We start from the raw sequence: 27,999 nt of genomic DNA on the forward strand, positions 1-27,999 counted from the left end.
TCTTAGAGACGTCGATTTATTAAATTTCGTTGATTTATCTGCGACATTATCCATCCTTCGAAGTAAGTTCTTGTTTGCACAAACTTGTCGTATTGAGAGCAGCGCTCTTGAATCTCGAAACTTTGCAAACTCCCCGTCTCTTCCTTTGGCTTCGCCAGTTGGTCCCCACCCGTTCTCCTCGGCCCCCTTAGTGTAACCACGGTTTCTTCTTCGTGTAAACTTGCACATTGGTATAGGCGGTATCCACACCTAGGTAGATAACATAGATAGATAGATAGATAGATAGATAGATAGATAGATAGATAGATAGATGGATAGATAGATATGATAAATAGTAGATAAGTAGTAAGTAGATAGATAGGTAGGTAAGTAGGTAGTAACAGTTTAAGCGACGTATTTGTATTCATCCGTGGATGCAGCTCGTTCGTCGCTCTTTTCGTTTCGTTTCTCATCGTTTCTGTTCTCATCGTTTCTGTTCCATACCACCGCTTCGTCTCGTTCGTTGCTGTCCGGAGTTGTAGTTCCGTGCGATTCACGGCATAACCTATTTTACTTTCGAAAACTCAACGGATCAATACCAACGGGAATGCGACGAAGACGAGCGAGCGGACGAAGAGAATTGCGCAAGAGGAGGAACAACGAATGCGAACGACATCGTTCTCGTCCGCGGCAATTTCTTCTATCATACGAACAATACTATTGTCTCTGTGGCTTTTAGGTACGGTCAAAGATCGATCGACTGATTATTTCGCGTGGAAGCGTGTACGGTCGAAAGGTTGCGTAGCGAAATCGATCGAGTGGAATCGATAAAGATCGAGTAGCCAGAGTCGCGAGGGTCAGCAACGGCAGGTAGCGCAAAAGCAGCCAAGTTGCGCGGGTACCATACGTGATATACAAATACCGGCAACCGAATCTTCGAAAAGAGTTTTGGGTTGCGGCACGAGACCGTCAGCTGGCGAGCAGAGCCGGTTCGTCCTTTTCTTTTTTTTTCTTTTCTCGTTCACGCGGCACCTCTCTTCTCCTCCTTTCAACATCCTTTTTTACGTGCCCTCTCCTCTCCTCTCCTCTCCTCCTCGCCCCTTTATTCGTTCGTTCGTTCGCTTTTCAACCGGCCCTCGATCCTGCGTATAAACATTTTTCGATTTTCTTTCATTTCCTTCCTCCTTTGATTCCCCGTCCGCTACTTTTCTTTCGGACAAACGTTTGAAAATCTTGTTCCTTCATCTTTACGATTAGAAGTAAACGTTCTTTGGGAAGCAATCGCGATCCAGCCATGGAAACTTCGATAACGAGTTGCCAAGACGATTTCGCGAACGATCGTTTTCTACGGCGCACGAAAGACAGGTTACAACCGAATCGTATTCTAAAAGGGGTCATGGGAATTTCAAAAACTGTAAAAAACAAAAAGTGGCTACGTATATACGCGGCTTCTTAATTGCCAGCTCTCTTTCTGTTTTTCGATACGACCAGTCCAACGACAGATTTTTAAATGCTCGTGGCGTGGGTGAAATAGGGGGAGGGGACAGCAACTGGATCGCGATGTCGCTGCGTTAATCGCGCTAATGTTTTTGCGGCAGATCACTCGACCGAAAAAAAGCTTTGTAGAGCGTCGATGCTGCACGGTAACGATGCAAAATTTCTTTTACGAGATTAGACGACGCTCGATTTAACCGTACAGTTCGTTTCAGCGAACGCTTCGATGAAGCGCGTCAGCGTGTTGCGTCGCGACGAGCGTATAGTACGTACCAGTTTGCTCGATCGCGCAATCAAAACGGGAACGCGTCTGGGCTCTTGTTCGCGTGTTACTTTCCGAAAAATTCCTTGTTCCGATAAGGCCGGAATTTCGATTGCCGCGCCTCGAATCGCGTGTATTATTCTTCTCTATTATCCTATTAAATATCTCGCTTTCGAATGCAATTTCGATCGGAATTAATTAGCTGGTCGATAGACCGGTTAATCTGTAGGAATTTTTGGAAATATTTCACTTTCTCGAAAAGCCGTTACTTTTTCCCAGCTTAATCACTTTATTAGATGCGCGTGCGTTTGACGTTAAAGGTACATACGTTTAAATAGGAAAGAGTAAAAAGAGGATGATGTATGGCGTAGAAACTTGATATATCGATCGAGTTTTGAAAAACGGAAAGTTATCACATAAAAGCTAAGGATCCTCTGCGAGCTTTTTCGCCTTCGAGATTTCATCGACAACGTTACTTTCTCGTATTCGTTATCTATCGAGAGGTTTGATTTTCTTTCGTAGCCTCTTAATGTCACGTTACCTTGATCGTTATCCTGGCTATTAGATAGACAGATCGTGCACACAGTCAACAAGCTTTGTCGTCTGCACGCTGTTTGACGTTAACGGAATTTGTCCATCATTCTCATCGTGACTTTTACCTATACATAGGTAAAAACATCGAATACCTCGTCACGAATACCTCGCTTTTCCTTTTCCTCGTTATCGTATAGTCCTAATCGTTGCATCGAAAATTCTTTTGGGCATCCGCGAAAGAACGCGTTCTTGCTTATATTATCGTTTTTTAATTTCGTTGTTCGAACAGAGCGCGAAATCGAGCCAACGACTATCATAGTCTTCGTCGATGAACGTATTACGTTTACGATTAAACGTAATACGCATAGAACGCGCATTGCGTTACACCTTTGCATCAAAATCGACTGTTTCGCAGATGCGTGTCGACTTAAGTGAGAAAAATAGCTGTCAGAAATGACGCTGGAGTGGAATGGAGGGAAAGGTGAGACGGGGGCGGCAGTCGGTCAGAGTGACGAAGACCGAGGGCTGTGGACCCGAGTATCGCGAGTGGACGGAGAATATACGTTAGGAACAAGGAAGGGATGCGAGCGACTGAAAGAGGAAAGACACGGAAGGTGGACACGATAGAAGGTAGGTCTGGGTTCGAGGGACAGAGGTACGCAGCGTGGAATACCAAGTACGACAAACGAAGACTGATCTACAGGAGGAGGGAGTTGGATGGTCGTATACTCGCCACTCTTTTCTTTAAATCACGTTTATCAGAGACGGATGGCGAACAGCAGCGCGATGCAGTATCGAAGGAGGTGCGGCCGAAGGAGAAGAAAAAGGAACCAGCCGGTAAAGCATGGGCGGGTCGGCGGGGCGGGGGGAGGGGGAGGGTGGAGGAGAGAGAGAAAGAGACTGAAAGACAGATAGATAGATAGAGAGAGAGAGAGAGAGAGAGAGAGAGAGAGAGAGAGAGTCAGGGATGAAAGGATGGGTGAGAAGCGTGGAGAAGGGAGTAAGTTGGAGGGAAAGAGGGTAGCGAGCGAGCGAGTTGATAAGTTGTCGAGTAGCGGAGCGCGGAGGCGCGAGTCGCGAGGTGCGATGCGCGAGGCAAGAGGCAAGAGGCACGAGGAGGACGAGTATGAGAACGTAGAAGAAGGGAAAGAAGGGAGAGGAAGCGGAGAAACACGCGGATATTGATTCCCGTGGGATATGCGCGCGCTCGACGAGACTCGGAAATCTAAACGTATGTACGATGCTTCGGCGGACATACAGAAAAGTATACGCGTCGCGCGGCATGCGCATCTATATCTGGACTCATCCGGAGGAAAGGAAAATAGAGGAGCGGCAGGGGTGTAGACGGGGGGCGGGGGCGGGGGATTCGGGAGGGACGCGGTGCCGTAGGCACTGGAGTAGGGAATCTAAAACAAATCGCTTTTGAAGAAAATGAGAGGAGCAAGTATGTATGTAGCAACGAACGAATGGGTGGTAGGCCGAAGCGGAACGGCCTAGGATGAAAGTTGCATCTTAGCGAGGAAAGATGTAGCCCGTACCCCGTTCCGTGTAAATTGACCTCGCGAATCGAACGTTCTTGCGTCTCGTCTACCTTGTCTCTAACAATCCAGATATATTTCGGTTTTCATTGTGCGATCCTTTTTGTACCATCAAATTGCTTAGAAACGAATACACGTTGCGAATAGAATAAAAGGGAAATTGCCTGAGGGTCGATAGAAAAGGTTGGATGAAACGAAGGAAACGAGAGGATATGAATGGAGCGCAACCCTGAGAGTCGTTTCGATTATAGAGTATTCGTGGCACGATGTCAAGCTCGTTGCTTGAATAACATCACAGCTCGAGAACTATAGATAAGGATGGTAATCGGAGCGTGATAGCCGACACGCGAACGTATACGACGCTACGTATCTAAGTATTACTCCGGGAAAGGAGAAGTTGAGCGCGTTTTAAGACTCAAAGACTCGAGAAAGACGCAAAGAAAAAATGAATAAAAAGGCCGACGAAAGAAAAGACGAAAACCGGATTTCAACGATCGATCGTTTTGTCGTTGTAAGTAGGAAGTTTGACGATAATAAAGCAAATCGACCGATTTGTAGATCAACGTCCCTAACCGTTGAACGAAAAATTTCGAGAGATTTGCCAGGTTTCCTCCCTGTTGAAACAGCCCTTTTTTACGGACGCGTAACAACATCCATTTGATCCAGGCTACGGTGGGAGAATCATGGAGATGGTTAGATTCGCACCGATACCGGTGTTACTACTACAAACTATATAGCATGTACCAACTCGGTCATCACCATTCCGAAATCACTACCACTATCTGCCACTGCTTACCATTACCTACCACTACCTTCCTCCACTACCTACCACCACCGACCGCTACTTACCACTACCGTTACCACAGCTGACGCCACCTCCGAGACCTACGGGCGACTTTCATGAATGAAACCCACGTGCGATCCACGTGACCGTTCGTGTCGAACCCGTAATTTCTAGTTCTCGACCCTGACCGATTTTTCCGCAAAATTTACGACGATGTTAATTATCGCGTATCGATAATCGAGCACCATGTTTTCCGTCGTCGTAATTGCCTCTTTGTTTGCCACCGATTCCCTTCGGTCGTTACTAATCAAGTTCGTAAAACTTCCGATAATAGGATGCTGGATCCAGAGGGAAAAAAAAGCTGAGTTTGAAATTTTAATCTACGTTTTATCTGGTAATCGAACGACCTACGTGAGATAACATCCACCAGAGAACCATTTTTAAGACGTGCAGCAATCGCATACAGAATCTACGTTCTGCGAAAAAATGTTAGCTGAAAGGCAATATGCTTTCTTTTTTTTTTTTCTTTAATAATTCGTATTATTATCCGCGCAGTACCTATGAAACGTTTTGGCAAATAAGTAAATAGGTATATAGTCAAACAAGAGAACGAGAAAAGGTTAATAAAGAGAGAGAGAAAGAGAGAGAGAGAGAGAGAATTCAACTATTACCACTACCAATGTCATCGTTACCTCCACTACTGTTATATCTCCACCCCCTACCTCGATGGTATTACATCCACCACCACTGACAGTATTTTGAACATTGGCGGCGGCGACGGTGGTGGTGGTGGTTGCAGCGGGTACGACGGCGGCGGCGATAGCGGCGGTGGCGGCGGCAGTGGCACCACCATCACCACCACCACCACCGCCAACATCACGGCCGTTCTCGTTGCTTTCGCTCTCAGCGTCGACGTTGCTGTTGCCGTTGTCAGTACCGGTGCGCAGTCGGTGGTCGCGGTTGGTGTTAGATGGTTAAAAGGAAATAGATTCGAAAACGGAGCAACGTAAACGGTAAACGCGGTTCATCCACGTGCTCCGGCTTTACAGCCGGCAGTGGCGAGCCGGTATTCCGGCGCTTACGATCTCGATTTCCGTGAGATATCTCGTTAATCGACAGACTAACCGAAGGAACAGGCGACGTAAATGGTGACGTAAACGCGAAAGTAACGAAGTATCGCAAAGTACGTAGGATTCGAAGTTGATCGATTTCGCAAGTTGAACGTCGAGACGTTAAACGTATTTGTTGCGTGTGTCGCATGGTCGACGTATCGAATGCTACGTACAGAAGGTTCGTGGAAAACAGACGCTAGACTCGAGAACCTAGAACGGGACTAGAGACGATACGAGAAGGAAGAGGGAAGAAAAGTACGAGATAAACGAGAGGAGAGGAAGAGAACGATACAGTGGCGAGGTCGATCATCGAGAAACTGAAAAGAAATCGATTTTTCGAAGCATCTTTGAATAATCGTTGCACGGTCATGCCAACGATAAAGCGTATTCGATTCAAGTTAGAACTGCGAAGAGAGAGGGTTTAGTTGGATACGATCGCGTTATGCTCTTTCGCGATTTAATCGACCCAGTCAAAGAATCGAGCGACCGATCTCGAACGAATGTTTCGCAAATGGAAAATCGCGGTGTCTGAAAAGGTGCAGTTCCGTTTTCTCGTCGGGATATTCGTGGAAGATGTGTACACGCAAGAAATATCGTTGAAAGCCGATCCTTCGTTTTTCGACTAACTTACGATCGAAGTGGCATCACGCGCACACGCGCACACGCGTACACGCAGCCACGCACGACCGCGTGATTAATCGATCGATCGAATCGATTCGGCTCGCGATCAGTGATCCCGTAAGAGATACGATTCGCGCATCGCTCCTTCGTTCGAACGATATTAAGAAACACGAAGATTCGTATGTCGTCGGTTAACGCAGGTTGCGGCAGTTACGCGAACGAAAAACAAGAAACGAAAATAACGAAAGAGCGACGGAGAAGCGGGTGAAGAGGGTGGCGGACAGGAAGGTGACGACCACGGCAAAAGCCGCGGGACGATGAGCGACGGCATAGTCGGTGCAATCGCGATCAGTCTGTTTGGTACTGGCTCACCGCGAAATTTCTTTCCGTATTGTTCGACGAACGATTTTCACTTACAGAAGCCTCGTTCCAGGCAGCGAGAAGAAACGTCGAGACAGCATGGATGCCGGTTACACGATACTTGGCAACGATGTCGATGTCTGCAGAATGTTCGACCAGTTTTCTTACAAGGTCAGTATTCTTTTTCTCATCGAGATATTTCTACCATGTTTTATATCTTATATCATAGAATGAAAATATATATGTTGCAAATCATACGTATTTTCTCGTATATTGTACGATGTACGTATGTAGATACTTATATGACGTTTAGCGTATCGTGTATTTTGTTTTATCCCGTCTCGTCTCGTTTCGTCTCGTTCCGTTCCGTTCCGTTCCGTTCCGTTCCGTTTCGTCCCGTCTCGTTTCGCATCGTCCCGTTTCGTCTCGTCTCGTCTCGTCTCATCTCGTTTCGTCTCGTCTCGTCCGGTCCCGTCCGGTCCCGTCCCGTCCGGTCCCGTCCCGTCCCGTCCCGTCCCGTCTCGTCTCGTCTCGTCACGTCTCGTCTCGTCTCGTCACGTCTCGTCTCGACTCGTGTCGTCTCGTCTCGTGTCGTCTCGTCTCGTCCCGTCTTGTCCTGTCCCGTCCCGTCCCGTCTTGTCCTGTCCCGTCCCGTCCCGTCCCGTCCCGTCCTGTCCCGTCCTGTCCTGTCCCGTCCCGTCCCGTCCCGTCCCGTCCCGTCCCGTCCCGTCCCGTCCCGTCCTGTCCTGTCCCGTCCCGTCCCGTTTCTTCTCTCCTGTCATTCTCACAGAATATCATTCTATTTTGTCTACACAAAAGAGTTCATAACCGTTTGATATTCTTTCGTTCCCTTCATTTTTCGTTTTTCGTTGCTCACTCGTTTCTTTGTTCATTTGACTTTCGCGTCCGCAAATATTTATCGCGATTTGTTAACGTTTGAAACTATAACAATGAAACGAACGAAAGAAGAGGTTGAGGTCGACGAAACGATGTCTTCTTAATACGACGAAACAATACCTCCTCGAGCTGAACGTCTTATACGCGAAGAGTTGACACGGTCGAAGGCTCAAGCATCCCTTTCTTTCCCGTCACCGTGGCCAATTTACACGTTTATCTCCAATTGCTTTCTCAACTCCATTTTCCGGTTGTAGTCGTTTACCGTCTTTTTTTCGACATCTTCTTCCGATTTCTGGATCGTGTTTTCTTTCCGTTTTCCTCGTTTCCAGGATAAAGAGTGAAAAATGCCTCGACACCGGATCGTATAACGGCATAGATCTTGCTACATCGCGTTGCCGCTACCTTTATTTCTGCATCGGATGGTATACCTTCTTTGACCGTTTCAGCTTTTCATTTGGTCCTGCTCGTGGTTGAAACAAAATGAAAGGCGAACCTACACTACGAGGGAGCTGGTATCCATAAAAGAATGAATAAACGTAGATTGGAACAGCATAAAAAAAGGGTGTAGGTCTGTGTACTCTCGAAGCAAACGTACAGGCTAGGTGCTGCATTTCTACCACATTTACATATACCTATCGCGTTGAAGCAAAAATTGAAATCCTGCTGATCGCGAGCGCGCAAAGTAAATTCGTTCTAACGAACGTCGGTAATCGAATTTACTTATCGCGACTCGTTTGATTAAGAGTTTGCTGCTGTTACTGCCGCTCGATGAAAATAAAATACATTTGCCTCGTCTTCTATTCTTCGATTTCTTCGCGATCTCTATCCTTTGTCTCTTCCGGCAGGCTTCTATCTTGCTCGTTCCAAAGGCACGCATGCATGCACGCACAGACACACACACACGCGCGCGTGCGCTCGTCCTTTGCCCGTATACTTGTCTCTCGCTTATTTCCAACCATTCGTACGAAATGTTCAAAACGATTTGAGTACGGTTACAACGACCGTACAAGCTAATTTCGTAGCCGAACCGAGGAATTAAGCGTGGTAGAAAAGTGACCGCTACTGGTAAACTTGCTTTCTCTTTCGCTCGTAGACAAGTTGTTTCATAGAGAAAGTGTGTCGCACACGATGCTTTGCAAAACAGACGCGACCGATAAGCATCGATACCTCGATATTCGCAACGGTAACGACGACGGCAACAACATCGCAAACGATTATGGAAACCGAGAAATTGTACGAAACGCTTCGTATACTCGTTAGAAAGTTCCGTTGTTTTCCGTTGTTGATCGCCCGTTGTCTAGAGGCAAACTGATCGCGGATGAGCGTAAGCTTCCGATCGGAAGCCATACATACTCGTCGAACATACGACGAAAGGAGGAAAATTTGATTGGATTGGATTGGATTGGGCAGATATTTTGGTATTACATCGACCGATCAAGGTTTCCCGAAACAGCATGGGTTCGAAGGAGTATAATGGATGACGAGTTAGATGGGTCGGAGAATGCCACGAGTGTTTTAGCGGTAGACCGCATCGGGTAACCGGACGCAGACAGTCGGCCAGCCGGACGGTCGGACAACAGGCCGGCCAGCGGGGTTAGTCGCTTGCAGAGCCACTGACAAAATCATGAGCCACTTGTTGATCGGCCAATGACCATTCGGCCACCTCGATACTACTCGAACGTCGTTCAACGAAACGGTTGCTATTACGATATTCCAGCGAGGCTCTGTGCAGCCAATTCTCCGATTTAACAAGAAAAATAGCCAAACTACAGTTACGAAAAACTGAAAGGGAGACGAAGATCGTGATATCGAAGGTATGAAAAGGAGAGAGAAAAGAGGAAACGTCGTGGATAAAATAAGAAGGACAATCGAACGAGATTTGGGAATTGCAAACACAACGAATTCTACGTATTCGAACAAAGTGGAATCGGTGACTCGCTATTGTACGAGCACGTTGTATCTATATGTCGGAGTCAGGTTGTTATTTTGGGGCGTTCGATGAACCTTTACTTACTTTACCGTCGCCAATGTAGCTAATATTTATCAGTACGAACGTGGACACTACAAGAGGCTACGAGTAATGGCAATAGGATGGTCGAAATGATGGTGACAATAAATTCAGGTTCGATAACGAATCCACGGTCCACGGGAGGACAAGTATCAACGTACTACTCGATTCGGGCAACTTCTCGATAACTCGATCAGTAATTCGTCCAACGACTAACTAACAAACTAACTCTCTTCATCCAAAAGAAACTGCCCTTATATACTCCTGTCCGCACTTCTCGGATCAATCTGTGTTTTTAAGGAGAGCCATATAATCATTTCATACCTCTGTCAGGCACTCTGTCTGTCACCTCCCGTGATCGTGGCTACGTCTAGTGACCCGCTATGTCACTTCGAGCCCGAACCCATCGTCACAAAGTCAGATCGGAACATTAAAACTATTCCTTATTTTTATTACTTAAGTGCAGCTATAGTAAAAGTCTGGGCTAGGGTATTGGGGTTCTTCCCAACATTCCGGACGGGAAATCCCGCTGTCCTTCCATCTCCGACATATAAGAGTTTATCGCGAAAAGGCAAACAAGTTGAAAATCACAGATCGGATATGTATTATCGCTGTACGTATTATACGCGGCTGGTGCATTTACGTACGCGCAAGTCGGTACACGTGTCGGAAGCGATACGGATGATACGGATGATACCTAGGTGAGAAAATATTTGAAAGAGCATCGGATCGGGAAGGTAAAACAAGTTATTAGCTTTTTATCCAGTCCCGGATTGTTTCTCGACGATTTCGGTTTCGCTTCCAACCATCGTCTCTATACCGTTGCTTCGTTCTGGTCTTTCCTTCTGCCCTTTTCATCACCGCACACTGGCAACCGTATCCCTTATTCTTCGGCCCCCGACCCTATCTTACCCTACCTTACCTTGATTCACCCTGGTTCACCCTGCGCTTCACCCTACTCTTTTCTCCGTTGCCGAGCTCGCGAGCCAGCGAACCCGCGAGCCTTCCTCTTCCCCACCTTCGCCTAGCCTATTCCGCGTTACCCATCTCCTGTACCCGTACCCTCTCCCTAGTCTCAGCCTAGCCACCCACAAACCTCCCCCAGGCTGCCGCTCGCGACCCCCCAGCCACCTCGAGCCGTGTTTCCCCGTGCTCCCCTGTGCCTCCCCCGTTCTTCCCCGTGCTTGCTTTCCTCCTGTTTCTCTTTCGCCTCTTTCTCTCTCTCGTTAAATCAATAAGCCATTCGGTCTGCTGCCACACTAGCGACGGGGCACTTTGCCCGATTTTGTTTCCGATCGGATTCCCTTTTCTGCCTAATCTCTGGACGAAACGGCGAACGACAGAGAGAAATCTTTCCGTCTGTTTTTCGTAAACGCGGCGACGCGAAGAACAAAGAACGGTCAAGGCGAAGACGTTACGGGGGCAACGTTCGCAGTGATGGGATATCGAGACAGCGCGCCGCGGTCGCGTCGCAGCGCCGAGACGGCGATGACGAAAAAATAGAGCAACGAGGTACGCTTATACGGCCTATGCCTATAGAAAGCATTGGGATCTTGAGAAGAAGAGGAAGAGAAGAAAAGAAAGAAGGAAAGAAAGAAGGAAGGAAGGAAAGAAAGAAAGAAAGAAAGAAAGAAAGAAAGAAAGAAAGGGAGAGAGAAGTAACTAACGGTAGGTAGCAAGTTGGTAAAGCAAGCGAATAAAGCGTAACGGAGAACCGAGTTCGTTCGTATTCGAAAGTTTCAGAGCAAACTCGGCAGCGAGGCAGTCGAATACAATGGCCAGGCAGAAGTTTCCGCGAAACTAAACAAGTTTATTTAACTTACCTCGGCACACCGGTTCCCATCCCCATTCTCCCTCGACTCTTCTAGAGTCGCATCTCTGCGTGGAATCTGCCCTGCGAACTCCTTTCTCCGAACCCTTCCACCTCCCATCAAATAGGCTTCTTCTTCGCCTACTCGACCATCTTTCTCCTTTTCTCTACTCTCTTTTATCTTCTCTCTCTCTCTCTCTCTCTCTCTCTCTTCCCATCTCATCTCATCTCATCTCATTTCGTCTCGTCTCGTCTCGTCTCGTCCCATCTCGTCTCCTCTCATCTCGTTTTATCTTATCTGGTCTCATCTCATCCCATCTCGTCTCATCTCATCTCATCTCATCTCATCTTACCCCAATTCCTCTCTACCATTCTCCTTCTCCTTGCGCTTCTCCGCTTATCCTACTTGCATGGACTGCTCGCCTCTGTACCTGCAATAACGGCAAGTTTTCCGAAAGTTTCCGACAGATTAACGACTATTGGAATTGTTCGAGTTATGGAAGAGAGAAGCGCAGCAGCAGTGGCAGCAGCGGTAGAAGCAGCAGCAACAGCAGCCGTGGTAGCGAAAAAGGGATTACGAAGGCGAAACGACACGATCTCAGCGTCCGAATACCGATCGATAAATTTCAATCGATCGTTCGATATTGCTCGATCGATGATGCAAGGACAAAGCAGTGCTAGTTTACGTCTACGTAGCGAAGAAACACGATCTACGTACGATATATCCACATATATTTTACGTACTATGATATTCGAGAAAGTTTCATCCGATGTTCGAAAAATAAACGCCGTCGATTATTTTAGTTCGATATCGACATCGTTTTATCGTTACCGTTGGGCTATATCACCGGTCGTAACTACGCATCGACCAACGAACGATTTAAAAGCAAGAAGAAATATAGCACTGTATTTTAGCCATCTTCGTACGCTCGTACTTTCGTTAGTTAAATCGACGAAAGCGATACCGTTCGAAATACCGTTTGAAAACAGGAAAGGTAAGAAAGGGAAAAGTAAAGAAAGTATAGAAACGGAGGGGAGGAGGTTAAACAAAGAGAGAAAGATACGATAAAAGAAAGAGAAGAAAGCGGAGGATACCATTTGGAGGAAAATGAAAGAGATGGGATGTCGAGAGTGGAGTTTCTATATGTACAGCGAGTACATGCCGCGAAATGGGATACATATGTATATGTACGTGCTGTATATCTTCTTTATGGCAACCATTAACATATTTTTTGCTGTGCGTATTACCATACAATAGTGGCGCAAATATTACAACTTATGGTCGTAAATCAAAGCGGGGGGAGGGGTGGCCTGGAAGACGAAATGCTGGGAAAGGAAGGGAAGAGAACGGAAATAGGAATGGGGAATAGGAACAAGAATGGGAACGGGAATGGAAGAGAGAAAAAAAAAGAGCGAGCATCGGAGAAAGAGAGAAGGAGGGAAAGAGCTAAGGAGGGAGTTAACGTTAGGTATAGCAGAAACCAGGCTGTCCCGGTGAAGCTTGGTAAAATAAGTCAATTCGTTCGTTTCCATCGTGGACAAGACATCGAGAGTCGAGAATACGTTGGTAGTGATTGTACATACAAGGTCGTTGACACCAGGACTACATCGCCAAACGAATATCCGATAAACGAGGATATAATGTTTGCATAACGGTCAAAGTTACATCGCGTAGAAGCAAAGCAAACGTCAGGAATGTAAAGACTCGGTAAAGTGTTGATAGTCGACGTTTCGCAAAGTATGTATCTCTTTCCACGAGAATTATGAAACGCGCGAGTTACCGATCATCGGGAGAAAAGAGCACGTATTATCTCGCGTAGTCATAACCACGGCGAAACGTACGAACGAGGCACGTTCTTCCTCACGCTATCTTCCCTATTTTTCGTTTCGTTTCCTTTTGTTAGCGATGAAAGGTGTATCGACGTTATTTCGTCTCTGGTATGGTCGGACTATGCTACGCGCATATTCTTCGTTCGTATTCTCCAGCGCATTAAAACGGAAACGTTGGAGAAATTTCAGATAATGTTCAATAGTAAATTAAGATATAATAACTTTCGTGAAAGTTGTACGCCGGCAAGGAGATGGAAAAGAAGAAAAAGTCGGTGGAGGTAGTGGGACGAGGGGGGTAGGGAACTCCATTAACTTTTATTTCTCCGGGAAAGTAACTTTACCCCCTCCTGTATTTCCCCTCCGTCCCCGCCTAAGACGACCACCCATCGCCTCCCTCGTCCTCCGTCTGTTCGTTCCACCATTCCTCTCATCCCTCTGCCGCTTCACCTCGTTCACATCCCATCGTCGTTTTGCGTTCGCTGCTGCCTGCCTCCTCCACCTTCTCCACCTCCACCTCCTACACCTCCACCACCGCCATCTCTTCCTCCTCCTCATTCTCCTGCCGGGTTTTCCTCCACCATCGTCGCTGCCACCACCACCCCCACCACCACCACCACCACCACCACCACCACCATCAGCACCACCACCACCACCACCGCCACCACCACCACCACCACCACCACCACCACCACCACCGCCACCACCACCACCACCGCCACCACCACCACCACCACCACTACCACCACTACCACCGCCACCAGCACCACCATCTCCACCAGCAGCCCTTTCTCATCCATTTCAACCGCTCCTCCCGCCTCTCGAACCTTCGCCTTCGTCTCTTTCGGCAATTCGTCCCGCTTCTTCGAGAGGATTCCCCTCCGTTTCCTTGTCGTGGCTGGCCCCTCGGCTGCCGCGCGGTACCCGATCTCCTCGCCGAGCACCTCGCAATCCCCGCTCTCACACCGCCGCCGGTACACCTCTTGGTACTCTTCGGTGCCTCGGTGCACCGATGAAACTTTGTAAAGCGACTTAGTCAAACTTTAATAAATTCCTTCGTAGAGTTTCAAAGCGGTTCTACGCGGGATTGCAAATGATTACGTTTACTCGCGCGCGCGCAGCCCGAATCTTGGCTAGGCTTTTAGTCTCTCCCTCTCTCTCTCTCTCTCTCTCTCTCTCTCTCTCGTCCCCATTTCTGCCCGCTCCATCGTACTTTATCTTTCGCCGATCGAGCACAATCGAAAAAGAATTTTATTTACGTTCGTAAGAGATCGAAGCGAGATCGCTGGACGCCAGTGGAAGTAGCGACGATGACGCGACGATGACGCGACATACAGACGATCGAACGGACAATAGCCACTCGAAAAAGACAAGCGTTCGAGCTTTCGAACACGTTACGATGCGTCGTCGTGACTATCGTGACTGGGTGGCCCGTTGGTAGTAGCGATGTTTTGAAACGCGAAAGAACCGCTCGTTTCGAAAAATCAGAAAGTACCAGTGTCTAGTTGGAAGAGACTGGAACAGTCCGACGCGATACGAAACGATCGGATCGAGTCGCGAATACGCATTCCCATGGCAACGATCTCGATCAGATAGGAACTAGCAGAACAGAGAACGGAGAACGATCTAGATAATGTATTCGATACAGGTAATATATAGCGCTCCAGATACAATATTTATGTCTCGATGTATTTTGCTAGCAATCCATTATTCATTCCGTAGCGGTGAATAAGCATTTCAGAGTATCGTATCGTGTTTGTACTGACGACGTTCGGGGCTCTACGCGTCTTGCGTGCTTCTTACGTGGTACGAATCGGGCTTTTCAAATCGCGATTTTCGAATCTGTGGCACAAATTTTCTATACGGCTGCCGACAGCGTCGAAACTAATCTCGTTACACGTTTCGTTCGACTTTGCGCGTTTAACGCTTTTCGTCTCTTCCGATCGAAAACGGGACGCGAAAGATCGTCGGGACATGAAAATTTTGTACCCAATTGGCGCTTGATCCGTTGCGATTCGGACCGAAGAATAGGTCATCAAAGTCACAACGTGTGCATCGTTAAGAGTGTGCGCGCGCATAATGGTGGAGGGGATGTAGATAGATAAGTAGAAGGGGGAGGAGAAAAAGGAGAAAGAGGAGAGAAAGATGTAGAAAAGCAGAGAGAAAAGCTAAGAACCGTCCGATCCACAGGGTAGACAAGATTCACACTTGTTGCTCCCTTCTTGGCTGTGTACAGTGAAAAGCCAGTTTATCCGAAGAATTTCCTGCGGTCAAAAGGTCACGTGGTTATGGTGCACGATCTCCTCTTCCCTCGCCATTATTCGTTTCTTCTTTCGCACGCTTCTCTCTTTCTTTCTTCTCCCTTTACCCGTTTTTCGTTCCGCATTTCCCTCGCTTGTCTTTTCCTGCGCCCTCGCCGTCGTTGCTTCTTCTCCTCAGTTGTCGTTCCCTTCGAATTTTCCTTCGAATAAAATTTGTCCATTGAATCCGTTCTATTTCCGCGTGGAGTATTCAAACGGAGAACAGCCGAGCACCTCGAAAGGAGAAAGAGAAAAAAAGAGAGAAAAAAGAATTAGAAGGTAGGAACTCCGGAGAAACAGATCGCGGGAACAGAGAAACGTTCGCTTACCGTGACTGGTAATAAGAGATCTACGCGAGATAAGCGGACGCTCGCGTAATAAGTAAAACCGGTTTAAGAGACCGTCGACGATAATACGAATCGACGTATACACGGGACAAAGATGAAACGCATTTGCGAGTTGCGAGTTGCGCGATTCACCTCGACGCGTTGTGGTGGAACTAAAAGGGTTGGAGGTGGTACTTCTCGAAGCGGGGGGGGGGCCGGGACACAAGGGTACGTGGTGCGCGAGACAGGGTGTAGAGCAAGGAGTACGAGGAACGGGGCACGGGACGCGGGATACGGGGCACGGGGCACGGGGCACGGGGCAACGGAGTACCGAGCGGCGCGTGGAACGAGTAGGGAAACGGGAAAGTGCAAACATATGGTAAAAAAAGAAGAGAAACACGTTGAACGACGAAAAGAGAAAATCACCACACAGCGCGATAAGCCTGGGGCGATTATCAGCTGTGCAAACGTTCGCTCAAAGGAATTTGTAAAATCAACATTTGTCCAAGATGTTGAAGAACATGTTTAATGAATCTCCGAAGCAGCGAGAGCATCGTAGATACTTAATAACGTCTGGCAGTTGATTTTCGTACTTGATTACGCTGTTCGATGTGATCGACATTGGAAACAACGATTTCCGACAACGGCAGCATGCTGTCTCGTTTTTTTGGAACGAAATGGCGCGGCGCGGCGCAGCGGCGGTAGACCGTCCCGCGAGAGAATATCGATTCGGCTGCCGGCGACGGAGCGTGCGGTTTCTTCGTAAAACTCTTTTAGTCGGCTGCCTCCAGATTTTCCTTCTTTCGACGAAAATTAAAAACTGACGCTTTAACAGCGTTCTCCTCCCCCCCTCCCCCTTCCATTTTTGCTTTTCACTTTCTTTTCTTTTTTGGTTCCTATACCGTTGATTACGCGGGTATAACGAAGATTCACACAGTTTGCTGTGTAAGCAACATCGAGTAACATGGGCGATTAGTTTTGACGACTAAGACTACAAGATCGATCGCGAGGAATTTGCCGTTAAAATCGTAGTTGTCACGGCCGTGTTTCGAACCCGTAACAAACCTCGTTCGAGTAAATGTTTCGAGTAGATTGTCGCTTCTCGCGAACGAATACAAATACGCGGGTATATACGTTAATGCGATTGGAATGCCACTGAAATTAAAGCTACCTTTCACGGGAATGTAATGACTCTTTATAAACTCCGACGTAACCCCTGTTTCCTCGGGCCACGCGGCACACTTGGTTGCCATCACACACAGTCGTGTCCTACTTTCTTGGAATATTCGAGTAACCGAGTATCGGTAGATAACGCGTGTTTAACGCGCGTTTAAGCCGTCACGCTGTTACGTCGTCCAATACCGATTCTACTTGCTCTTAGTTGCTTCTTAATTACGTTGTAATCAGTTGTATCGAATCGCGGAAGAGTAGCTTTTAGCAGCTGGTGTTCGTTCTGCGGTTTTCTATTCTCGAACCGGGACAGGATTAGATCGAAACCGAACGTGACATTGATCAATCTCGATACCGCTGCTTGCTTTTCGCTGTTGGATAGAATTTTTTAGCGAGAGGACGTAGAAATAGAAAATCGAGGATATATCATTTCGAGAATATTTGGGAATACAGAGTAAGTAAAGTTACTGTACGATTCCTTTGATCGTTTGGTTGGAAGAAAAGAAGGGAAACATTGATGCTCCTGTCGCACGCGCACGGTTCCTTTCGTCATCGTTTGACCGCGTGCGCGTCATACGTCGCGAGTCCTCTTTTCTCTATTCGTTGCGCCACCGGCCTCTTTCAATCCTGCACACCATTTCCCTCCGCTCCCTCCGTTCGACAGAAACCCCACTCCCACCTTCTGCTGGCCCCTCTCCATATTTCGAACCGACGACCCCTTTCTTCCACGGTGTAGCGATCACAGCTTGTTAACTGGGCCACAAACCACGAATGTTATTCGTCGCGTGATTCAACGTGATTCTGAAATAAAATCCTACATCGCGTTAGAAACACAACAGGAGAAAGATGTTTAACTAGTAACCGTTTAGAAATCTGGTTAAGCGCGTGATTTAAACCGCCCGAATATATATATATATATAAGTACATATATTTCGATCACAGAATGTCAAACGATTCGTTTTCATTGGAGAAGAAGGGCCTCCTTGTTCAGCGTCATTGTTGATCCAATCGAGTCGAATCGCATCCCGGTACATATACGATTATCGTACGATGCGTTGTATCTCACGCGACGCTCCGAGAACACGTTCATTTATAATTATTAAAACGTCCCGAAACGTATAAAAAGTGTGCAACGAATAGAACGCGTGTTAAGAGTTAGAGAAGATCGACGAACAGGATCGAAAAATAGGCATCTAGGAAAGGGCGAACAAATTGCTTCTTTGAGATTCGCATCGTCGTTGGGTACATTTATGAAAATCTTCGTTTATACCGTTTAACGATTTTCTCGTACGTTGAATCATCGTTATTCGTCTTCTAAAAATGTTCGCAATTGGGTGGTCGTGTATCGTGTGACGTCGTATCGTCTCGTGTCGTGTCGTGTCGTGTCGTGTCGTGTCGTGCCGTTGCATTGTATCCTTTAGCAATATACAAGCAGGGGGCGCGCGAGTCTGCTCCCCTGTCGAAAGATATATCCCCACTATCGAAGCGTGCCACAAAATGAACCTCCCTTCAATCATTCCCGCGCCGGCCGCCGCGAGGAGCGCGCGTCGTTTTGCCACGCTGTCACTAGTTACGCCACGAGTCGAATATTTTGTGTATGTTGCGCAGCGATCTGTATTTTGGTTACGTGTTATGTTTCGGTAAAGTCATCGTGTACATGTTTTTCTATATCAATGCAACGTAACAGAGAACACGCGTGGTGATGTGAGAACGTGTTGCTTGTCAAGTGTCGACGTGTGCATCGAAACGGTTGTGTGACGAAGAATCGTCGAATTAAATCGTTTCGTTTCTATCTTTTCGTTTTGGTCGCGCTTTTTCCTTTTTTTTTTTAAACAAATCTTTCTCACTTCCGAGCGAAGTCACTCTTACAGAAAAGGGGCTGTGTTTTAAAAGAGAAGAATTCATCGTGATAACATTAACGTGGTTAACCGGCGGTGGCACGCTCTGCACGTTGCACGTGCATACGATAACCTGGATCTTGTCCCGACGACGAGTCGGTTCGTCTCATCGGTAAGTCATCGATCTCAATATTGGTAACCGGTATGTTACCTTTCTCGCGTACGAAAATTCTTGGGTTTCGTCGTCGAACCGTGGGATTGGAATCAAATTTGTACATCGTCAAGCTAAGATTTGTTATTTTTGGAAACGATCGTATTTGCTTTCGAAATACGTACTATGCTCGAGGTAAACTCGGAACGCCATCTGTCGGGCGATGATTCAACTTTATGAACGACGCCGATTCTAATATTCAGAGAATTAACACCGATCGTGGGATTTTCAAGTTATTCAACAGTCGTCCGATTCAACAACGAGAAAGCACGCTTCGCGCGTTACAGCCATTCGTTTACCGGTGAAATTCTATTTTCAACAGTAATAAGATTATAATTAACGTTCGTTTGCGTTTCGCTGTATCTATTCTAGGCCAGAGAGATTCAAATATAACCAAAATAATTTATGGCCATACGAAAATGTACTATTTTCTTCGGTTTGTTGAAGGAGGGGAGTGGGGATGTTTAACGACGTTATTCAGGAGAAATTAGAAGAAACGAGGAGGTACGGATTACAAATGGTAGTAATGTTGAGTATGAGGAGGGCAAATGGCGGGAGTGGGGGGAGGGGATTGGAACGGGGAACAGGTTTAACATCGGTTATATACGCCGAGTAAGAGACTCGTTCGTGTACGTACGTCTATTGGATCTCTTGCTTTCGCTTTGCTCTTCCGTTTTCTTACTTTAGATAACTCCCCTCCCTCTCCCCATTCCCATCCTCGCCTCCTTTTTCTTCTCCAGGTTTTAGCTATTCTCCGTGTTGTTACTTGCAAAAACAGCTTTCGAATTCGATCAGGTGGAAAATCGAAATATTACTCCAGGCAGAAAGGATCGAAAATTCGATACGTCGTTTGATTTTTTCCCTAACGATAAAATAACGAACGAAACAAGGAAACCAACGAGAGTCGTTAATCGGACTAATATCGTTTGTCGAAATCGACAGATTCGCGAGGGCGTTTTCATTTCGGCCCGATCTAACTTTCTTGTTCGTGTCTCTTACGTTACTGTCTTCCTATCTATCTACCTACCAATAAACCAACCAACCAACCAACCAACCAACCAACCTACCTACCTACCTACCTACCTACCTACCTACCTATCTACCTACCTACCTATCTACCTATCTACCTACCTACCTACCTACCTACCTACCTACCTACCTACCTACCTACCTACCTATCTACCTACCTACCTACCTACCTACCTACCTGCTTGTCTGTCTACCTCCTTGCTTACCTACCTACCTACCTACCTACCTACCTGCTCGCTTTCTTGCTTTCTTGCTTGCCTGCTTGCCTGCCTGTCTGCCTGCCTGCTGTTACTTCTACTGGAAAAAGTAACGTATCGTGCACCTTACCTTCTTCTTTCTCTTTCTACCATCGGCTGTCTTTCATTGCCACTGCTTGCTGTCTACCTCCTTCATTAACGTTATCGACCGTCGAACGATATTGTAATTTCAGTAGGTGTCACTCGTTCGTTTCGATAATCGTCGTTGGATCGAATCGATACAGAAACAACGTCTTTCCTCGATCGGTGCGGTCCTCTCTGTTTCAAATGTTCGTTTACCGGCCCCAGTTGCCGATTTCGTATAGAGTCTAGTCTGGAATTTTGGTCACGATATTAAATCGAGTTACGATCGAGTTTCGTTTCTTCTTTGGGATATAAAACGCGTTACGATGCCATCTGGTCGACTCGTTCGAACGAAAATCGTGGCACGACCCTCCCACGAGAACATAGGCCGTAAGAATCGAAAGTCGTCTTCCAGATGGCGAGGAAAGATGGTGTAAAGAACGAAGAATAGGGAAGGATCGTTTAACATTTTGTCGAATCGTTTAAAACACGTAAGCAAGGGAAGATGTAATGGAAAAGAAAGAAAAGTAGGAAAAGTTAGATCGATAATAGAGCGTGGCGAAGGAAAAGGGATTTCGGACAGAGTAAAGTCGAAATAGATTCACGGGTCGATGACCGTGTAGAAACGCGAATAACGCTGTCCCCTAAGAGCGAGCAGGTGGAGGAGACGATGGTGACGATGACAATGACGAGTGTAAGCAGGGGCGGAAGAATCGTAGCGTTACGTCGGACGTTTCACCGATAGGACTTTGACTTTGGGTCCTAAAACTTGGTTGGGTCATGTTTATAGCGGATGCCTATTCGAACGAACGAAACGCCTCGAGGCTTCGTTGTATGCGGTCGTAAAAATCTGTATAGGTAGACATTTGATCGCTTGGGCACAGAGAGTTGGTCGGAACGTCGGTCCGTTCGAACACGCATTCACAGCCGTAGAAAAAATTCCCGTGCAGCGTAAAAATCAATTCGCTCGATGTTTACGATTTGATGGGACGTAACGTTTCCGTCGCGTGTAATTCAGCGAATTGGAGACGAGTGGAAGCGACCGTTGGGAACGCGGAAGCACGAAGATTTCGTGTGCTTTTACTCGTGGTGCGAAACATCGAACGAATGGAATCGACGAAGCTATGCTCGTCGAGGCCATTGACCGATAGAAGGGAGGAAGGAAGGAAGGAAGGACGCGCGTGTCCCGTCGCGGAAAGGATACCGAGACGGGGTTGACAAATTGCGGATATTTCGCGAGAATCTCCTCGCGGATTGATCGTAGAAATAGAATGGCGGCCTCTACCGATCGCGTTAATATGGTTACGAGCGTGAGAAATAGTAACGTAAGAGATAAGTTGTAAGAAATGTTATCGGCCGAACGGAAAACTTTCTTAAACGACTCGACGAACGAATTCGACGTTGGTGCACGCAAATCGATACAAATATTTCGTCTGTTTCAGAGAAACGAGAGTCTGGATTTTTCGTTGAACGTTCCGCAGCATCATCACTCGACGTCGTACCATCACAATACCTACGCCATGGCTGATCAAGTAAGTTCGATAATATTCCGCCTCGATTCTATGGCGTTGTATTTATGGCGGGATTCGACGCGCTTCTTCTCCGCTTTGATAAAGTAGGCAGTCACGGTGCCTGTGATGGAGCGGAGCGAAACTGAACCGTGGAGAGAGACGGAAAGTTGCGAGAACCCCTCGACGAGAAGAGCGTTCGTTCGATATTTTAACCGCGAAAGTTGTTGGGATTAATAAGCCGTTGGAAATTGGGCAACGAAATTCGACTGTCGGGAAGAAGACTCTCGTACCCTGTTCGAATATCTGGCCGTGGTTACGTGCTGGACGGTTGAGGGTATGGGTGCCAGTGCAGGTGCAAACGGGTGGGGGCGGAGACGCGTGGGAGTGGAGGGCTCGGGTTGCGACCGCGGGCCGCGGACCATGGGCCACGGGCCACAGGCACCAGCCGTCTTCGTATATACATACATGGGGAACGAAGGGAGCGAATGAGAATAGGAGCGCGGTCCAAGGGGGTAGGAAAGATGGGACGACTATCTTGGTTAGGCCGGATAGGCAGAGGACGCGAAGCTGGCGGTGGCGGCGGCGGTGGCGGCAGCGGCGACGGGGTTGGGAATGGGAACGGGAACAGGCATGGGTACGGGCACGGTTACTGGGTAGGGTACGGGGGCAGGAGTGTCGAACGGGTGGGAAGGGTATAGGGCGGGAGGAGAATAGAGGAGAGGAGAGATAGAGGAGGAGGAGGAGGGGTGTAGAGAGAAAGAAAAGTTTGGAACCGGTGCGCGGTGGAGGAAGAAGATGGATAGACGCGCGTAGTCGATTCGGAGATGGAAAGGGAGGAGGATGAGAAGGAGGAGGCCGTGGAAGCGGAGGAGGAGGAGGAGGTGGTGGTGCGCGGGAGTAGGAGTAGAAGTAGAAGGTGTAGGAGTAGTTGAAATAGGACGGGTACGGGTACGGGTACGGGTACGCGTACACACGGGCGGCGTCGGGACGTTACGGGGCGAAGCGCGGTGAAAAGGGACAGGGGAGAGAAGAGAGAGGCGAGAGCGAAACGATAGAGTAAGAGAAACATCGCGAGGTAAGGGGTAACGCTCGCGATGGGCACGGCGAGGGAAGAGAGGCAGAGGTGTACTCGATCAATAGGCAAGTACGTTCCTTCAAAGGAAAATTCCTGATGCTATTAAATCCAATTTAAAAACTTTTATTCCCCGTGTCCCGACGCGCTCTACACGGCAAATGTATTTTCCTCCGTTCCCCGCTCCGAAACGCTAATAAATCGCTGAAAGGATTTCAAACGATACGACGACGATGCTCTCTCTCTCTCTCTCTCTCTCTCTCTCTCTCTCTCTCTCTCTCTCTCTCTCTCTCAATCTCTCTCTTCTATAAGCCTCTCTGCCGTGGGTATTACGTTGATCGAACAGACTATGCGGAAGCCCGATTAAACAGAAGCAACCAGCCATGCGGACGCGCGATGTCCTACGTTCCGAATCGGCGATCGTACTCCTCGAATCACCGATTAAAATGTCCAGTTTGTTGCTCTCCTTCGTAGACGTTTCACACTCCCAGTTTCGGTGATGAAGATTTCGACATCCCGGCTATCCATTCGCACTCGCATCAGCAGCATCAACATCAACAGCAGCAGCAGCCGCAGCAACAGCAGCAACACCAGTCGCAGCAGCAGCAGCCTCAGGCTCAATCTCAGCACGATCCGATGCACGGTTACCAAACGCAGGTAAATTTCATCCAAGACGAGACAAAAGTTTCGCAGGGGATGAAATGTGTATAGTACGCGAGCCTTCCACTTTTACGGATTCGTTCGAATGATCAGCACCGTTCGAATGGCTTTCGCAGATGATGCAAACCGGCAACGTGCAACAGTCTGCGGATGGGTTGAATCTCGATCCGGGTGGATATCAACAATCTCTTTATCTACAGCAGGACCACTCGATGCAGCAGTCGATGAACGTTAGGTGAGTCGGAGTCGTAATCGGATCCGCGTGCGATTTAGATAACGGATGAGATAACCTTGCCACTGAAGCAGAATCGGCGCGCGATCGCCAATTCCATTCTCGAATCCGCAAGAAACGATCCTCGTTAACTATCATCTACAAACATCTTTTTCTTCGATGTTTTCTGGTAGCTCGACGTATAGTAACTCGCAGGGTTCGTATGCGAGCATGAATTCTCCGCGGCAACAGCATGGAAATCAGCAAATAATGTTGCTTCAACAGCAGCAACAGCAACAGCAACAGGCACAGATGCAACAACATATGCAATACATGCATACTCAACAGCAGCAGCAGCAGCAACAACAACAGCAGCAGCAGCAGCAGCAACAGCAGTTGCAACAACAAATACAATATAGGAGTCCGACGGGTGGTAGTCCATCCGCGATACAATCAAGCACGATCCCCGAGGCAAACAACAATACTACGACTAGCGAAGATAGCGACGACAGTACACCTCATTCCGGAATGGTGAGTTTTAGTCGATCGATTGGCACGCATCTCGAATCTGACCGATCATGTATAAACAACGAACGAATGTGGCACGATTCGCGGTCGTTTGTCCAGATTACCGGCATTAAACGACCCTCACCGGAACCGACCGACGTTGCAGCAAAAAATCAAAGGAAACCAAAATCGCAGAAAAAGAAGAAGAAAAGAGATCCCAACGAACCGCAAAAGTGAGCATTCTTTTTACTTTTCTTTCTTTCTTTCTTTCTTTCTTTCTTTCTTTCTTTTTCGCCGAGCTCTTTGGCGTAGTAGCGCGCGTGCGCTATAATAGATCCGGAAAGTAGCCAGATCGAATCGAATCTAGTTTCGGAAAACGAGAGAAACACCACGATAAAGAACGTTCGAAAGATCGATTAGATCGCTCTTCGTCAAAAATTTGTGCGCTCTCCTGCCATCGTCGTATTAGACACGTGCTATCTATTTTACAGGCCCGTCTCGGCGTACGCTCTGTTCTTCAGAGATACCCAAGCTGCGATAAAAGGACAAAATCCAAATGCGAGCTTCGGCGAAGTTTCCAAGATCGTCGCTTCGATGTGGGATGCGTTGGAGACCGAGCATAAGAACGTGAGTACTCGCGAAACATAATTTTCTTCCTTCTTCTTTCTGTTGCTTCGTTCCTCGTCCTCGTGAAATTCGTTTGAGAAAAGCGAGCGTGGACTACGTTATAGAAATTTCGGTTTCATCTCGACCGTTGTGTACGAAGAAATTTATATTTATGTAGGTTTACAAGAAGAAGACTGAAGCAGCGAAAAAGGAATATCTGCAGGCACTCGCGGCGTACAGAGCGTCTCTGGTTAGCAAGGGTGCGGCCGAAAACGAACAACAGCATCCGCAACAGCAACCGCAACAACAGCCATCGCCGCAACAGCAACAAGTTCAATATACGGCGTATGGTAGTTACGCCGGGAACGGAACACCGGGAAACGTCTCGTATCAGGTGTATAGTCCGCAGCCTCAACCTTCTTCGCCTCAGCAACAACATCCGCATCCTCATCCGCATCAACAGCTTCAACATCATCAGCAACCCGCGCAACAAATGCAAATAAAAAAATCTCCCCACCATTTAACCATGCCAGGAAACTCGCAGCAGCAACAAACGCAACAGGTAATCGTCTTTCTTCGTCCGTTTGTCACCTCTTTCTATTTTCCATTGTCGCGCGTTACGTGTCTTAAAACTTGGCTACCATTCTCTTCTTCGTATACTTTTCTTTCAGACTATGATGGCTACATCGATGGCTCCAACCCATATTTCGCAACAACAACCATCGCAACAGCAGCAGCATATGCAGCAACAGTACATGCAGGTCAGCAGCGATGTGAATTCATTTTCTTTTTTTCGCATCTCTTTTCTCCTCGACGATCATTTTCTTCTCCGTTTATATTTCTGTCTCGATTCGTCCTCCCACGCTTTCATCGTATTCATCCTTTTTGCCACTTTTAATTCATTTCCGTTCGAATGTGCTTAACGCGTAAAAAGCCGCGACAAGCGCAAAGAAAACAGCAACGATATTTCATACCGCGATGCTGCCAGTTGTCAGCAACAGCGCCAGGCAGCAGCAGCAAGTACGAGTATGTTACCACGAGGCAATTTGAACAGTAGAATACGTACGTTTTCGCAGATGCCGCAACAGCAAGTGCAGCAAGTACCGCAACAATCGCAGCAACATCATCAGCAACAGCAGCAACCGTCGCAACAGCAACAGCAGCAGCAGCAGCAAATGATACATTCGAACCCAACGAAGAGCGATTCTTTGTCGAGTTCACCGTCGGCAGTGAACTCTGTAACTCAGGCTGCGAACATGGCTGTTCAAAGACCGACGTCGAACGCTTGTATACGTCACGGATGCCCGAACCCCGCCGTAGCAAACAGCGAATGGGAGGACGAGTATTGCAGCAACGAATGCGTGGTCAGCCATTGCAGAGACGTGTTCACCACGTGGGTATCATCGAACCAAAATCCACAACAGAACTTCTCGACCGTAAAATAAGGACGACGGGCCGAGCTGGGTGAAACGCAGCGATCGTTTAAAATGTTTCCTACCGTTTGTTGTAGTCGCGGAACACGAATATACCTGATGTTCAAAGCGTGATCCGATTCGATATCTTTTGTACATATGTCCATCGTACAGATAGTCACACACGCACGCACATATACATACATACATATACACATACGTGCGCACACACACATACATACACAAGGTTTCGCGTTAAATCAAAAGACGAACGACCGGAGGATAAAGACCGCGCTAAGCGAATCGCTACACAGATCTCTAAGTTTCGTTTGAAAGACTGCGTGCGTCGCAGCACGATGCCCGTCAACGTGGATATATATATTGCCGTTTCACTTTTCCACTGACTACGTTTTTCACGCGAGGACGAGCAACGTAGCTGCGTAATCGCGAAAGAGTATTAGTATCGCCAAAGTATAGCAGCCGACAAGATCATCGGGTTGCAGTTCGAGGGAATCGATCTCGTTATTGCGCGTTTACCGATCGCGCGAAACGTTCACGTGCCGCATACACACTATCGAAAACGAGAAGTAACGATGAATCGCGCGCGACCGTAAACCAAGTTGCATTCCTTGAACGTCTAGTTAGGGACCGTTTAACGATAGATAACAGTAATTTCGTAGAAGTATATTCGCAAACGTTAGGATACGTCTATTCCATACTGAATTCGCATAGGTGCGCCACGCCGTGTCGAAACGTGGTAGAAACGAAAAGCAAGTATTTGCCTGCTGATCGAACTGTGGTTGACAACTCGTTTATAATTAATAATCGATGTGAGAACGTGAATGATGAGCGCGAAAAGGAAGACACGGCGAAGAATAGAAGAAGAGCGAGAAAGGACTGGCGGTTGGTAGCCATCAAGAACGAGTGACGCAACTTATTTTTGTATAATTTTACAAAGAAAGAAAAAGTCGCGGAGAAGATTCGTGCAGATGCTAGGGAAGACGTGATCGTTCGACGTGAACAACCGATTCGATTGTTTTGTTCGTTTCTGCTCGCGTTCGTTGCGTATCGTTTCGTTTCGTTTCGTTGAATCGATATCGATATTGGTATTACGTTCTCAACTGTTGTACGTTCGAATTCGTGGGTTACGATCGAAGCAAACGAGTCGACGTTATTTATTTCGAAACACGATAGTTTGTACTGACGCGAGTCTTTAGCCGTTCACGATCGCCGAACAAAGAGTAACTTAATTACGGTTGGAAAATAAAGGTAACCTAACGGGACCTAACCTAAAAGAGCCGATTTTTTTCTTTCGTTGGATTTGTGGGAAAGTACTCGTGCGTGTATACCCTTTCAAATCTTTGTATCTGTTCTCGACGGCGATCTGCACGATTTCCGACTCCAGAAAGAAGCGGGGAATTAGCAAGTTAATATGTTTATATTACGAAAGATCATGTAGCTTTTCCGTGACAGATAGTACTCACGTGCCCATACACGCACGCGCATGTAAACGCGTGGCATTGATAAGTTTTTAAACAATTTTTTTTCTTTGTAACAGTATCCTTGTACATACAACAACAAAAAAAAAAAAAAGAATAAT

General features: G+C 47.4%; 2 protein-coding genes across 2 annotated transcripts; one reads left to right on the plus strand and one right to left on the minus strand.

Annotated features, from left to right (window-relative positions):
* Positions 1 to 11,602, minus strand: LOC117214035. Its single transcript, XM_033459858.1, has 3 exons — positions 11,413 to 11,602; positions 382 to 552; positions 1 to 249 (listed from the first exon to the last, which is right to left on the minus strand). Exons 1-3 carry the CDS (start codon positions 11,436 to 11,438, stop codon positions 3 to 5), a joined length of 444 nt encoding a protein of 147 aa, XP_033315749.1. The 5' UTR covers positions 11,439 to 11,602; the 3' UTR covers positions 1 to 2.
* Positions 5,412 to 27,977, plus strand: LOC117214025 (GATA zinc finger domain-containing protein 10-like). Its single transcript, XM_033459844.1, has 11 exons — positions 5,412 to 6,684; positions 6,758 to 6,855; positions 21,863 to 21,952; positions 23,478 to 23,660; positions 23,780 to 23,898; positions 24,069 to 24,405; positions 24,502 to 24,614; positions 24,873 to 25,008; positions 25,166 to 25,549; positions 25,659 to 25,748; positions 26,064 to 27,977. The coding sequence occupies exons 1-11, from the start codon at positions 6,642 to 6,644 to the stop codon at positions 26,430 to 26,432; spliced, it is 1,962 nt and encodes a 653-aa protein (XP_033315735.1). The 5' UTR covers positions 5,412 to 6,641; the 3' UTR covers positions 26,433 to 27,977.
* The last annotated feature ends 22 nt before the right edge of the window (positions 27,978 to 27,999 follow it).

The sequence above is a fragment of the Bombus bifarius genome, unplaced genomic scaffold, assembly GCF_011952205.1.
Source record: "Bombus bifarius isolate JDL3187 unplaced genomic scaffold, Bbif_JDL3187 scf7180000009145, whole genome shotgun sequence".
NCBI lineage: Eukaryota > Metazoa > Arthropoda > Insecta > Hymenoptera > Apidae > Bombus > Bombus bifarius.

Excerpts from the sequence above, each read along its gene's own strand:
- LOC117214025 (XM_033459844.1), top strand. The coding sequence starts at position 6,642 with ATGAGCGACGGCATAGTCGGTGCAATCGCGATCAGTCTGTTTG. Across the intron at positions 6,856-21,862 it reads TCGACCAGTTTTCTTACAAG|AGAAACGAGAGTCTGGATTT; the intron begins GTCAGTATTCTT and ends CGTCTGTTTCAG. Across the intron at positions 25,550-25,658 it reads AGCAGCAACAAACGCAACAG|ACTATGATGGCTACATCGAT; the intron begins GTAATCGTCTTT and ends CTTTTCTTTCAG.
- LOC117214035 (XM_033459858.1), bottom strand. The coding sequence starts at position 11,438 with ATGGGGATGGGAACCGGTGTGCCGAG. Across the intron at positions 553-11,412 it reads ATGGGAACCGGTGTGCCGAG|TAAAATAGGTTATGCCGTGA; the intron begins GTAAGTTAAATA and ends AGTTTTCGAAAG. Across the intron at positions 250-381 it reads ACAAATACGTCGCTTAAACT|GTGTGGATACCGCCTATACC; the intron begins GTTACTACCTAC and ends TTATCTACCTAG.